The sequence below is a fragment of the Melanaphis sacchari genome, unplaced genomic scaffold, assembly GCF_002803265.2.
Source record: "Melanaphis sacchari strain LSU unplaced genomic scaffold, SCAv2.0 Contig4_pilon_pilon, whole genome shotgun sequence".
Classification (NCBI taxonomy): Eukaryota; Metazoa; Arthropoda; class Insecta; order Hemiptera; family Aphididae; genus Melanaphis; species Melanaphis sacchari.
The window spans coordinates 6,800,422-6,816,236 of record NW_020271335.1 but is presented as its reverse complement, the minus strand read 5'-3'; the positions used below and the strand labels follow the sequence as shown (position 1 = coordinate 6,816,236).

Below are 15,815 nucleotides of genomic sequence, written 5' to 3'. Positions count from 1 at the left end.
AAACATTATGCGTATGTCACGAATAATATCAGCGGTTCGGTTAATGTCGGCATTATCGGGTAAACATGTACAATATACGCGGCGTATTAGTCAAATCCCTTAGCTATTGTGTCCGTATATATGTTCATTGTTTATACACACCTCTTCCGATATATACCTAAGCCCCGCTGCGACTAAACAACGTGCAGCGATGTAGTGGACGAGGGCAAACCATTTATGTATAGTTTGAAAACGATATTATTACGATACGAACAACTGTGCCAATCAGCAGCTGTGGTATCTATACAAAGTAATTCTTCAAGCACGCTTATCCTAACCTAACCGTGTCTTTTTCAGAAAATTTTCTTCGATGACGTATTTGAAAAAATCGGAGAGAAAATAAAATTATAATACGTATTATTTTATTTACACAATAACACACTATTACATTGTAATAAGTAGTCTGTTATGAGTGTTATGACTAAACATTATAATTAAATATATACATAACATTTCACATACAGTTTTACATACACATATAGTATTATTATACATCAATGTTATTTTTAAACACATGTATGTTAAGTTCAATATAGGTACAAAAAAAAAAAAAAAATAATAATAATAATAATAGCTAGAAAAAAAATATTTTTACATTATTTTTAGTTAAAAATTATCAAATTTTAATTTTAATGATAATATTATTATTAAATTATTTTAAGTTATAAAGGAACCGAATCCGGCAATACTTTTTAGCTGCGTACAAATCTACATTTTGTCCAAGAAATCTTCTGTTGGAACGTCAAGTCCTTCAATACCTACTTATAAGCGCGTATAACGCATTAAGTTTCCTGGTAGCATTTTTTTTTCTTTTCTTTGTAAGAACTCTATCCATTGTGCTGAAAGATCTTTCAACCGAAGTTATGGTAACGAAGATGACTAGAAGTATTTCACAAAGCTGTTGTAGCTCAGTATATCCTTTATCAGCTTCCATGATTTTAATTAATGGACTTTCATATGCCCTGTATAACCCACTATCATACATAGACTTAATAAAAAAATTAAATGACTTCAGGTCTATCAGTATAGCTTCTACATTAAGCATTTAAAAATATACACAAATTTATTTTTTGTTTTATACAAATTTCAATGAGTTAGGTACACAACATTATAACAGTGAATACACCGTTTAGATAATAGTAAAGTAATACGTACATTATCACAGTGAACACTGAACAACAATGTTACGCATTACAAACTAGGTAATGAAATACCTACGTATTATCCTTCTGATATTATTTTTGGTGTTTAATAATTTATAGTCATCGTTATTCCATAATATTATCTATATGATAACTGATTTATATCGGAAAAAAAATTATAAATAGAATACTGTATTACCTACTATGTTAACTCTTATCAGATATATCTCTTATCTATTTTTGGTGATTCGCCGTGATATAGAATTTACATTTGTCTTATAAATATTTGATTTTTTTACTATTCAAATTTTTGTTGAGAAGGGGGGGGGTACTAGATATTCTCCGGGGGAAATCCCCCCGCAAGAGTGCCTGAAAAAAAACTGCCCCTGTAGTCCCCAATTTTTTCTTATAAAGATAAATGTATTTGTATTCTGGCTTTTGGATTTTTTTAAGTAAGTATACTTATCGAATACAATCTTTTCAACTATTCAGATTTGTTTGCCATATAAAGACTGTCTTTGGTGTCCTGAAAACAATTTTTTTTCAAATTAGAATCAACATTAACGACTTTAAATTGATAAATACATTGTTTTTTTTTTTAATGTTATGTATTATGTATAAGTCAAAATTTAAACTAGTAGCTTATTAATATTATTATAATGTATTTACTGAAGATAATAGTTCTTAAAAATATATCAAATATATTTAATGTTGAATATAGTTTGTATTATATTATTCAGATAACTATTAATTATTATAAATTATATACTATTGATGGATTAATGTTAATTACTATTAAAAAATTTTAAATTATTATAGTCACCATATATTTCAAATCTATAATTTTTAGTACATAAATTGAAATCACTTAAAAACTACCTACTCGATAGTGTTTTAACTTATGGTCATCAAGCATATTAACATATTCCAAACTAAAATTTGAATAAAATCAATGTGAAAAATAGGTTAAGTATTCTTGGTGAATCATTCTGTATATAAGTATAAATTTAACATAGTCGAAACAAATGTGTATGTGTGTGCAAAGATTCGATGTAACTATACACTTTTCAGTATTCCAGTGTGTCTTATTGTCTTATTATTATTATTTATTTCCACTTAACATAATGTATATTTGTTAAACAAATCATTACTTAGTAGGACAGATGAAAATTCAAAAAAAATTAAGAAAATATGAATTGTGTTTTGAGAAGTTAAGTATAATTTTCAAAACATGATGTCAAGTTTAATACGTGGAATCATATATCAAACATTACATAAAACTTATACGCACATATCATAACATGTATATCAACTAATTTTTTTTTTTTACATATACAATTTGATCATTTATATTATGATAAAGTATTAATATTAAATCTAATACAATATTTAGGTCAAATTTGAAAAATTCTAATTAGTAACACCAACGTATTATATTAGTTATAGTTCTAATGGAATGAATGCATAACATAATTCACATTTTACAAGTATAAGTCATGAATAAGAGTAGTAATGGCTGTAGTCTTTAGTCTCTGAATCCATTTAGTGATAGAACTTATTTAAAATCAAAAAAACAATATTTTTTGATTAGCATATTATTATGAAAGTATTTTATGGTAAATATAATTATTATATAATCAATTTCGATGTAATTTATAATAGTTCTGATACCTTTTCACAATGATTATTTTGTATAAAATCACCTGAGTCATTATGTGTAATTAACAAAGCAATGACACAATTCAAAACTAACTTTCAATTCTACTTGGTTTTTATGGTTTACATGGAAAATTGTAATTTGATTCAAAGTCTACAAATAAGTTATTTTTACTAAAAATATCTCTATATAGTATCTATTATCTAACCATTATATTTGTACTAAATTGTATCATTGAATCGTGTTTTTGGTAAAAATACTATTTGGGTCTAACTTCAAACCTCTTTTATATTCACTCTTTTTGTCACTGTCACCACTTCCGTTACCGTTTTGTTTTTGTTTTTAACAGCTATTTTAACCTAGGTAAAAGTAATGAACTTATTGAGTTAAAAATTTATATCATCTGTTCTAAAATAGTTTTAAACTTATTTTCACACAAATAAATTGTATTTTTCGTTATATTTATAAATTATTACCTACATTAAATAATGATTTTAAAATATATTTAAATAAATATAATAACGTTTGCGCTTAAACTGTTATGTAAAATAAGCTTAAATAACTTTTTATTCTTATTTACGTTAAACCTAAAATGTACTTATCAATAATGCGTTTTTATGCAAATTGTAATTTCAAATAAACTGTTTATGTTACGCTTAATATCAATACTGCAGTTATTTAGATTTGTATTTATTCAATAACTATTTATCTAAACACCTTTAAAATTAATACAATTTTGAAATTATTTATAGTATATAGAATGGGTCGACGACTGGTCGATCGCGATTGACTGGTCAATTATTTTGGGAATATAGTTTGATCGTAATAAAAATTAATTTTACCATTGTTGGTCGATCGCATAATAAATTATCGGATAATGTAGATTGCTATATTTTATTCTAGGAATTTACCATTTATAAAGATCAATCATGATATACGAAATAGAATATCGGTCATAACTCGATTGTCAATCAATCACATGCAAAGTATATTCTATATATTTTCATTTTTACCTAATTTATTTAGAATTTAAAATTTTTAAACATTTAATGAATGAAAATAATAAGTGTAAAACTTCATTTTTATCAGGAATGGGAGTTATTATTATTATTATTTTTTTTTTTTTTTTATCGGCAATTGCGTTTAATTATGTTTTATGCTGAGTAAGTTTTCAATTTTTATTTGAAGAAATTAAGATAGGTGTTATCAAACTCAACATTCAGATTTCGATTTAAAGTTTTCAACGAATTCCAGTTTACAACAAGATAAGCTAAAAACAATGAGAATAGTTAACTGAGAATAGGTAGTTTGTTTTTGAAAATCAAAATAAATTGGGCCAAAATGTAACTATTTCATCATTCAAAGTAACTTAATAATTAGCAAAGAAGAAAAAATAATTTTCCAATGATGAATTAATAAAAGAAGCATTTAAAAAGCTATTGTGACTCACTTTTTATAGATTTTAAAAACAAAAGTGAAATTTTAGGTGCCATTAATTCGATTCAATTATCAGGTATCAAGTTGATAAGTCGTATTGGAGCTTACCTTCAAATAAAAAAAACTCAAATACAGACTAATTTATTAAAATGTTTGTGTAGCAGTTTACGAATGAACGAATCTAACGATACGATTGATATTGCGCAGCTTTCTATATTTTTCATCAGAATGTGTCTTGACGATTTTTCTGTTAAGCAAAAGTTTTTACAAGTCTTATTGTTAACCAAAAAAATTAGAAAAGAAGATAATTATAAAACATTTATACAATTTTTTCTCAAGAGAAAATTCAAATTGAATAATTAGCTAGTATTAAAGCTAATGGAACCTGAATGGAATTTTGTGAAAATAAAAAGAATTTTAGCGTTATGCAAAAATGATAATGCGTTTCCTTATTTTTTTAAATATAATTATATAATTCATCAACAAGTATTGCATGGTTCAATTATAAATATAAACAATGTTATAGAATTATTAGTTAAAATCGTAAACAGCATCAAAAGTAAGGCATTGAAAGTCTTCTTTTTTGTGAACTCGTGTATGAAGTAAATTGCCATCGAGGAGAATTAAAGAACATAAAATAGCTTGGAGATTTCGCATTTTTAGTAGCTATTACAGAAAAAATTAATTTCCTAAATTTAGAGTTAAAAAGAGAAGAAAAATAGATTACCAATATGATATCAGATGTTCAAGCGTTTTTTAGTTAATCTGCATATTGGAAAAATAAAATGAAGAACAGTGATGTCCAGCAATTATCTACACTTCAAGAAACAATAAATAATCATTCTGAAAATATTTATGATCCTACAAATCACATAAATAGAATTTAACATGTACGATCCAAATTTGAAAAAAGATTCAGTGACTAATATTTGAGACAGTTGCGCAGTTTATATCAAATCCATTTTCTGAGGATGTTTAAATCAGTGCGAATGAAATTGAGAATTTGTTTGATCTCGATGAAACAATTTTGAAAATGGAAATAATATTATTATAGAATGATTCAGTACTTAAGATTACCTTAGAGTTTTGGAAACATGCAAGTACTCAAAAATACCTAAATCTACAAAACATTGCTCTTCGTATAACTTCATTTTTTGGTTCACTTCGGTTATATAATATATTAATCAACATTTTTAATTATGAAATATTTAAAAAACAGGCAATAATTAGATTCGAGTTATAAGCAGATTTTTTTTAATTATTTATCAGAATTTTCAAAACTTTAAAAAAACCAATGCTAGGTATCATATTGATAAATTAACCATTTTTTTTTACTTTTCTTTGCGGATTTTGTCACACACTATTCTTTAACCTCAAACTTTTATAGTTTTGTAAATTATACAGTTCAATTTAGATTTCATGGTATTATACATTACCTGATTCGTACTTTTAGAGCTTAAACCCTATCTAACCTACATTTAAGAGGTTTAAAATAGGTATTATGTTTAGAAACTAATCAAAATGAAAAAAAAAATACTTACTTAGATTACATATAATATAATAATATATATATTTAGTGCCAGAAAATGCGAAAATGTTAATTATATTATGTTTAGTAAGCCATTTATTTATTAACTGTGTATTAAATTGAATATATTCAAAAGTAAATGTAGAGTAATAAAATAACAGGTTTCCGATTTAAAAATACTGGTATATTTATTAACCACATACAATATTTTTAGTTTTCAATTTCCTAAAGCTTAACAAGGTGCATACAAAAAAAAAAAAGAAAAGCTATCATTTATTATAATATTTATTTTCTGTTACTAAACGACAGTAATTATAAAAAAAAAAAAAATTAAGTTTAACCAAGTGAAATATTGAGATGAATGTACAATTCATGTGATTTTTAGGTTCACCTTATTCATAGTTTTTAGTTTAACTTTAGCCTAAGAATCTAAAACAAACTCATGTAATAGATAAACTTAAATTTATTTTTGCTAAATAATTAATACAAAAATATATACACATACAAAGAAAATCGTCTATGCTAGAATCAAATGTTGTACTTAACATAGCTATGATCTGAATTAAGCCTAGTTACTATAATACTGTAATACTGTACTTAAAATAATGATTGGCTCAAAATCATTACGCCTGCAATTTTTTGTATTTTCAACTCAAGGTCAATTAAAAACTTAAAACATAATTTAAGTACATAGCACAAGCTGTATGGTACCAAGAATTTAGTGATAATTATTATGACTACCCTGTCATTCTTATACGAATAATCCACCTCTATGTTTTGAGTAAATGAGCTGAAATAATTGAGGAATTAAGTAAAAATCCAACAATCAGAACAATTAGGACTTCTGTAAGAAGTAATAGTATTTTTTCTTTGTGTAAATTAAAATATATAAATTGTGAGGCAATCATAGGAAATAAAAATCTTATATAATTCGACCTGGTAAGATCTCAATACATAATAAATTCTAACAGTTTAACATTGTCTTCTTATTCTGACACAGAATGCATTCCTATTTTATCTTCTTCTTCTACGGTCAACTGATAAGGATACTATTAATAATAAAAACATAAATAATGATGTTACTTTGGAGGACTGTTCCGTTTCATTTTATCGATAAAAATTTGCTACATTTTTAATATTAAATTTGGTAAATCCAGTCTAGTGTGTCTAATGGACAGTAAAATATTCCCACACAAAATAGTTTTTACTGAATCGTAAATTTGTAACAATAAAAATTAAGTTAATTTTTCATTATAAAATAAATCATTACTCTCTAGTTACTACGATCTGACGTCGATGTATCATAGTAATCGTGGTGATGGTGTGGTGTAATGAAAAAAACTGTTCATAACTTTTTATATCTCTGCCACGAACCGATATAGAATATGTTTGTATTAGTATAATAAGAATATTATAATTTATAATGTTAATTTATGTAACACTACCTATCGATATACATATTATAAATAACATTTCAGTCGCCTAAAATTCTTACCCTTTTGCCTATCTATCTTTTCTATAATTAATGGTAATACCTTACGTTGTTCAAATTGTTTCACCTACTCTATACATTGTTGGGCCTTTGATCGTTTAAGGACAATTTACTGGTTTTTAAACAAGGATACACAATCATTTTTGGATTACTACCAAAAGTTAATTAAGAACTGCAATGACAATTTATACCTTTAAACATAATTAAAAATCTTCAATGAACCAATTTTATTAACCAAAAATTCCAGGAATGTATATTTTGTATATCGATAACTTTTCTGACTATTCAGTTTTCATAAAAACCACTAAATTTATATTTTATGACAAAATGTATTCACTATGGAACAAAAATTAAAAAGTTATTTCCTGATTCATAAATAAATAATTATAATTTTAAAGGCAATAAACACCAATTAGATAATATAAATATTGATGATACAAACTTAACAAAAATTCTTGTGGGGAAAATATAATGAGAAAAAACGTAATTGTTTGTTATTTCAACGTTTTAATGAAGAACAAGCTCTAATTTATGCATAGGTATTATAAGTGTCTTCTTATACTTCTTATAACTTAAGTAAGTAAAGCTCAAAACTTTTGTTCCAATTGATTGAGTTTTTCATATTTTATACTTTTTTAAATATTTATTTTTTAACTAAGTGTCATAAGAACACCTATTTAAAATGTTAAAAATTATTAAAACTAGTTTTATAAACTCATTGAATAATGATAAGTTAAAAAGTTTTATACTTATTGCTTCTAACAAAAAATTCCAACAATCTAAATTCTGATGAATTTATCAAAGAATTTAAAACAAAATAAAACAAAGAAATATTAAAAACTAAAGTAAATTGTTTCATAAACAACTTAGGCTTACAGCAGATTGATGATATTTTATTGAAAATATAAATTTAAGCGTTCCACAAAAACCTTTATTTTTTCTGTAAAAATAAAAACACTTTTTTTCTGGTACTTATGTATATACTTGCAATTATTTTTTACGTGTTTGACCTTATTAAATAAAATAACAAATTAAACACTAATTAGTTATAATTATTTAATAATGCAATAATTGTATATTATTTCATAGTTATATGTATTGATGCAATTATTAACGTTCAACTAATAAATTAATATGATTATTTCACAAAAATTTTTTTTAAACATTTCATTTTTAAATAGGCATAAAGTCCTATGAAATAATTAAATTTACTTTTAAATTATTCGATAACTGTATGTGAGTCTGTATTATTAGCTATTAGAGATGTTAATTTCGCATACACATTTTATGATCAAACATAAAATAACAAACGAGGTAAAATTCTGTCAAATGATATGTCTTAGAAACATTAAATAGTTCCCCGAGGAAGGTTTGACGTAATTATCGATACATATTTGTACAATTAAAGGACAAGCAAATCCATGGTAGTACAATAAAATACATTTTAATAACTTGCACAATAGTTTAAATTTATGTGTTTAGCATTAAAGAAAAATAATTACATAATTTATTTAAATTGAATGTCATTTATTATTTTGCTACGGGCACTTTGGTAGGTATTATAAATCAGAACTAACACGATAATATTTTTTAAGAGGTATTCACGCAATTTCAGATTCATATTTTTAGCTGAATGTTTTTTGAGCTCTCGATCATGCACCGAAAATAACGTTGAATATAGGCATATAATACGTACTTATACGTTTATTTGAAAAGATGCTACTCGTGGATTACAGTAAATTGTCGATATTTCGAACTCAAAAAATTACCAGTTTATGGAAAGTGAAATGGAAAAGTCAAATTTAAAATGAGATTTCTTCACTCGTCAGTAATTGCGATGGTTTTTATAACACCGGAGGCGCGTGTAAACTCTGCACTTTTTATACCTGTTTTGCCAATTTAGCAAATGATTTTTATTGTAATAAGTTGCAGATCATAAGTTCAAGTTTGTGGTTGTCGTTGAAATAAAAAAAAAAAAAAAATAATGCGTTACAATTGTTTTTATAATGATTAACAATAATAACTTTTGAAACTAAAAACTCAAACACATATCATATATCAACAGTATGACTGTTTATAATAATTTAAAATTATAAATATTGATGATATTACGTAATATCTTAAAAACAACTTTAAAATAATTATTAATTGTATAATGTCTTTATTATTGAAAAACATATAAGTGAGCTATTTAAATTTAAAATTGTTTATGTACACTGAATATTTTTTGTAAGTTTAAATATTCGATAAAAGATAAAACTATTGATTTTTTTTACAAGAATGACAACTATTAGATATAGAAATTACAACAATTATAGTATAGAAATCAGTTTCAGTTTTAAGACAAATAATTATTATTATTTTTCATCGTATTTTTTTTTTTTTTTTTTTTTTTTTTATTGGGCAATCTGTTACAATAGTAAAACGATAAGTTTAATTTATAATAATTTCAGTAAGTATATCAACAGGGGGAATGGTAAGCTCCTACAAATGTAATGTTAACTCCTACAAAATATAATAAAAAAGAATATTACTCGTACCACTGTAAAAATATATGTCTTGCAATATATTAATATATAATATTATACAAAAGTATAAACTTGAAACAAATATTTTTCGAAAAATAAAAATTTAATAAAACAATATAGTCATAACTCAATTATTTACGTTTATTTTTGTGGTATACTATGGAAATAAACTCTAAACGTGAAATTTTTCTTCGTATATATTTCCTTTTTTGTGCAAGTATAAACTTATATTTTTAAATTTTTTTTGTTTGTCTGCATTGCGTTCATACCATTCTAATTATTACTATCGCTGATCTTTTAACTTTTTGTACAGCAAATTCCGATATGAACGTATAATATAGTATAATAATGTGAATATTACCGCAACCTTTAAGGATCATAATACATCGTATAAACATACTCTATTCAAGTTTTTATATTTTATATATATTATATTTATTATTTTCAAGTTAAAATCATTTTTAACTTTTTGAGCTTTTCAATTCCAAAATCGTGAATTAAAATAATATTACCCTATTTTTTTCAGGTAAAAATGTAAAAAGGTTATTAGTGAGGAGGTTACATTTAATGATGATTCAGGTAAAAAGTTTATTCGTGTAGGAGTTCACATTTGGCCATCAATAGTACGTACATGAAACACAGAGTGAAAAGATCTCCCAGTGGAGGTATTTCATCAAAATATATTATAATTTTAAAATATTTCAACATAATATAGAAAAGATACCTTTACAATAGCTACACCCTATTGTTATAATAGTTCAATTCTTATATTTATATAATGCATAAAAATTATTTACATTAAAAAATGTATTAGTTATCTATCCAATAAAAAATTTTCAAGGTATAAATAAAACAAAATTATTATAATATTTTACCTATTGTAAAAAAATATTTACAGATTGTGAACTATATTTTCAAAAAAAGGTGTTCTTCGAAATGTGGCTAAGACTGGGTCTTTAAATTATGCGATTATTTTGAGTTAATCTTTCAACAGAATTTTTCATTAACCCAAATACTAATAAATAAGGTACAAAATAATATACTTTTTAGTAACGATTCTGATTTTATAAAAAATCAGAACAAACATGAGGTCAATTTTTAACATATAATCTTGTTTAAACATTACAATCGTTTTTCTCCTCGTAAAATGTACTCTATAAAGAAGAAAGTTTAAATATTGTGATATAAAATAATTTTAACAGACACAAGAATCAAAATGCTGAAAAATTAAAAAAAGAAAGTCAGAATCCTAAGAACTGTGAATAATCAAAGACATTTTAACACCTTTATTACATTTTAGAAAAAATGGGACACTTAAGAAAAAAAATATTTACACTCAAAATAATTTAAAAAATCTATGAAAAAAAATCACCATCACAAAAAATAAACGAAGAACATTTTATTTTATTTTAAATCAAAACAATTTTTAGTATTAAATTAAGCTTTAACATGACTTATATTTATGAGATAACATAAAATGTCTACAGTTCCAAAACTAATGCAGAACATTGAATTCTGATTGTACCACCTGGTCACCTGGGTTTTCAGCATAAAAAAGAAATAGGTACAACATTTGGGAAAAAAAATCCAATAAAGTCGAAAACAGAAAATGTAGTATACTAATTTACTGTTTCTAGACAGATGCCGTATCTAACGATATTATCAATAAGGATGTTAGTTCTTAAAATATATTGATTATATATTTGTGTGTATTTATTTTTAAATTTTGAATATTTATTTATGAATAAATGATAAACATTACAAAAAACATTTACTTTTCTCAGTAAATTTTACTAATTTTTCGGTAAAATTTCGAATTTTTTTCGGAAATCTTATAATCTCTAAAGAAATACACAAAACTCCATGATGACAACGTTTAATAGTTAGTTTAGAAACGTAAATTATTAGCAGCCGGAAATTTAATATTTTTGTGTGTTTATAGGCACCTACGCTTTAATTAAACCAATTCGTATAGATTGTTTTTTTCGCACAAATTTATGTCATTGTAAATGTTGAGAAATTATTTTGTTAACTAAACGAATTGCTGGCGGCTCGTTTAATCAAAATCTCGCACTGGGGAAATCTTCACGCGACCCCTACACTACGACGCGTCGTATATGCCATTCTACCATGCGCACCTCTTTGATTGACTATCACTTTGTACGGAAGTTAAGTAAATATCAAAAGTCATAAGCTGCGTATTACTATTAATTATAGAATATTATAGAATATTCTTTAATCAATGATTTTATGAACCCATAATGAAATTTCGTGTATTACGACAAATGCTCGACACTCAACTGTTTTATATAATATACTTAAGGTGAAATAAAAATGTATGAAAAAATAACGTCAAATGCATTCGTAAAATGAGCTCTTTTCATAATCATCTTCAGACGCAAAGACTAATCATTGCTTTTAAATATAATAATAATAATTCAAATATTTTTTCAAATAATAATAATGATTTAATGCTGTCAGACAGTAAAGTAAATTGAGACGAGAATAGGTAGAATGGTACCAGACCGATTAAATATTTTTTTTCAGTTTAACAGCTTACATAAAATCATCAACAATGCTTCATCAACTACGTTCAAATTTTAATATTATATAAACAATATATACATAAAAAAAAACTCACTTGATTACAAACTTCAACACAATAATGTTATAACACAAATAATATAATAATATCATTGAGTTTCACTCAACTACTTTTACAAATTTTATAATATAAAATTATGTTCAATATGCACTTAACACTGGTATGACATTTTTAATATTATTATCACTAACGGAAGAATTATAATAAAACTTTGAACATTACTGCAATGTACAATATTATTAAGTATATTTTATTTAAACGTGTAGACGTAAATGTATTTAAGACAATAAATACGAATCTTGTATAACAAATTTTATAATTCTTATTGAATATCAATTGATTTATCTGTGGAAACGAAATAATGTAGAATAAATACAACTTGATTAATGGAAAATGTGAAGTCTTCATGTATATAATTTCAAAATATTTCCTATTTGTACGATTTAGCCGACTGTACGTATTACGTACTTCTTTAATTTAAATAACCATACTATAACACGATTTTATCGAGTTGTTTTTGTACTCAATAAATTATTTCCGTGTGAATCGAACAATAAATTGTCAATCGATCATGACAGATTATACACCACCCCATTAAAATTTTTATACAAACATTTTAAATATTTGATATACAGATATTTAACTTAAACTCTAATTTTCACTTATTGTACAAGATAACATCATTTTACAGTATAAACTTGAGCAGGTACATATTTCTTCTTGATAAGTCCATTCGGACTTACAATAATATTGTTTAATATACAAGCCAAAAACAACAAATACACTACATGGTTTATCAAAAATAACCAATTCATTGAACTATTATTATTAATTAATAATTAAGCCCGTTTTATTATTATAACCACAATTTTTTTGAAAATATTTTTTAGAAATAATTTAAGGTTATTAGAAAATAACATTTAAAATGAGAGACTATTATGCTTCTCTACTTCTAACATAAGTTTTAAATACTTATAGCTAAATAATTACTCGTCAAAAATTTTATTTATTTATATAAAACTTAAAAAAATATTCCTAATCAACAATATTCTGGGTATAAAATTAAAAATTTAGGTACGTTGCATTTAAATAAAATTTTTAATTATGATAAAAAAAAAAAAAATTAAAAAAATCTGATACATATATTGTTATAATGAGTTATAATTAATTAAATGATAATCTCATGGTCCATAAATTTCAATCGTTGTATAAAATTAAACATCTCGATAACCTAACCTATACTTCATCAAAACCATGTCAATTCCAATTGCCAACAATTAAAAATGTCTCATAACGCGATAGTTGATTACTAAAATATTTAACGGTAAAGCATAAAAAATAACTATGGCATTTTAAATTGTATGATTTAATTTTACGCTTCAAAACAACTGAACTTACAAAGTATCCAGTTTTAGTCTAGAGGTATAAATGCAAATATTCCGTACAAAAAAAAAAAAAAAATTAAAAAATATTTTAATAAGACTCTGAATGGATGATGTATTTATCTACAAAACGTAATAATAATATATTTTAATAGTATATTCGTTGTTATTATTAATTAATATACTCTTAATATTGTTTTTGATCAATGATATATCAACGTCGACAAAGACTCTCAACCGTTTATGACGTTACAGGATGAACAATTTAACGAGACACATTAGCACACCGTCTGCACACGAAATGTTTAACAACACGACGGCACGTAACGTCAGCAGCTTGTGGACGAAAAATTCGGCCGGAATGGAACAGGCCGCCGTAATTGACGAGCTGATCGCCGAATTTTCGTCGTCGCAAATGAAATTCACTGAAACCAGAAGTATTTTGTTGATCGGTCTCTACGTCCCGTTGTTCCTGGTTGCAGCCATAGCGAATTCTGTGGTGATCGTCGTGGTTATCAAGTATCACTACATGCGAAGGTAAGAGAATGTATTAATGGTTGTTTAATTGCGTTTCGGTTTCTGCTCTCGGTATTAAATCTTGCTGGTCGATAGGTCATATTGACTTAAGGAGAAGTACTGCAATGTAAACATTTTTTAAATTAGGTAAACTTTAAAAGTTTATAACGGTTAATAATCAAAATACAAAAACCGATTTTTTACGATAATCGTCTTACTCATTATATTATATTATTTATTATACTCCATAAAAATGTAACATGTACTCGATATGCTCGTTTATATAATATATAAGTATACATTTTAAATCAACATAAACTTAACTAGTTATCTAGCTAAAAAACCTGTTTTATCAGCGGTACGTGTGACCTAATTCGCATTTAATTTTCAAAAATATTGTTTTAGAAAAATAATAGAAAAATAGAAACCAAGGGAAAAAGCAGTATATTTATTCATTTTAAATAAACAACATTTGTATAAAAATATACTAAGAGTTTTATTTTAACCTAAATATTCTTAAATTTAGATACAAATAAATTGTTTAAAAATACAATATTATTTACAAAACAAATGCTTAACTCACTAAATTATTTCTATAAATATTTTAATCTTTTTTTCTTTTTTTTTCATGTAGTAGAACTTGTAGTTATTTAACGAAAAATGTCAACATGGTATAAATATTTTTCTCTCTATTATGTAATCCAGTCTAAAAAGATTTTAAAAAAATCACTTGAAGTACGAAAGGTAAAAAAGAATAATATTATGATAACTCTATATTACGATACTTCAAACTATTTCGCTATTTCAAAATCATAAAGTCTCCCAACTCCTTTGAAACTCTGATAAAAAAAGCAGTATGTTTTTTGAATTATTTTTTACACGTGGCAAAGTTGTGAATATTATAATATAATATAATACTTTTTAATATGCCACATAATTGTTTTATGCAATAATAACCAGAAACTAAAATAATTTATTACTCTAAAAAATAATAATAATAATAAATAAAAATACACAAGTTAATATATTATCTTTTGCTAACTGTTAAGACATAAAAATTTAATTAAATTAAATTTCTGGCAAAGGAAAATAATATAAAAGTATTTATTAGGAATGTTAATATATTTTTAAAACCATCGAAAAAGTGAGTTTTTTTAAAATATATATCGTGGTTTTAACGTAGATACAAAAAGACTAATATATGAGATAGTTTGAAAAAAAAAATAAAAGTTAAATAACAATAATAATTACCATAAACACTGGAATAAATTATAAAATTAATACATTTATTTTAAAATTAAAAGGATCAATCATGGGAATAAATAAATATGATTTAATGTAAACCTTGTTTTACTACACGATGAATATTAAGTTCAATAGACTGTTACACATGTCGTGTTATTTGTGTAAAGAATTCTTAAACGTGAGAATATTAGTAGCAATAGCACTTCAATCATATATCTATTGTTAATAAAGTTTGGAAGTCATT

The 15,815-nt window shown here is 24.6% G+C and overlaps 1 protein-coding gene across 5 annotated transcripts in view; it reads left to right on the top strand.

Annotated features, from left to right (window-relative positions):
- LOC112598705 (gastrin/cholecystokinin type B receptor-like) overlaps positions 1-15,815 on the top strand; it is a 134,793-nt gene that overhangs the window by 73,308 nt on the left and 45,670 nt on the right. For all 5 annotated transcript variants that reach the window (XM_025345253.1, XM_025345257.1, XM_025345255.1 and 2 more), the window contains one exon: positions 14,066-14,347. In XM_025345253.1, the coding sequence (XP_025201038.1) occupies positions 14,066-14,347 (282 nt within the window). The remainder of the gene's footprint in view (positions 1-14,065; positions 14,348-15,815) is intronic.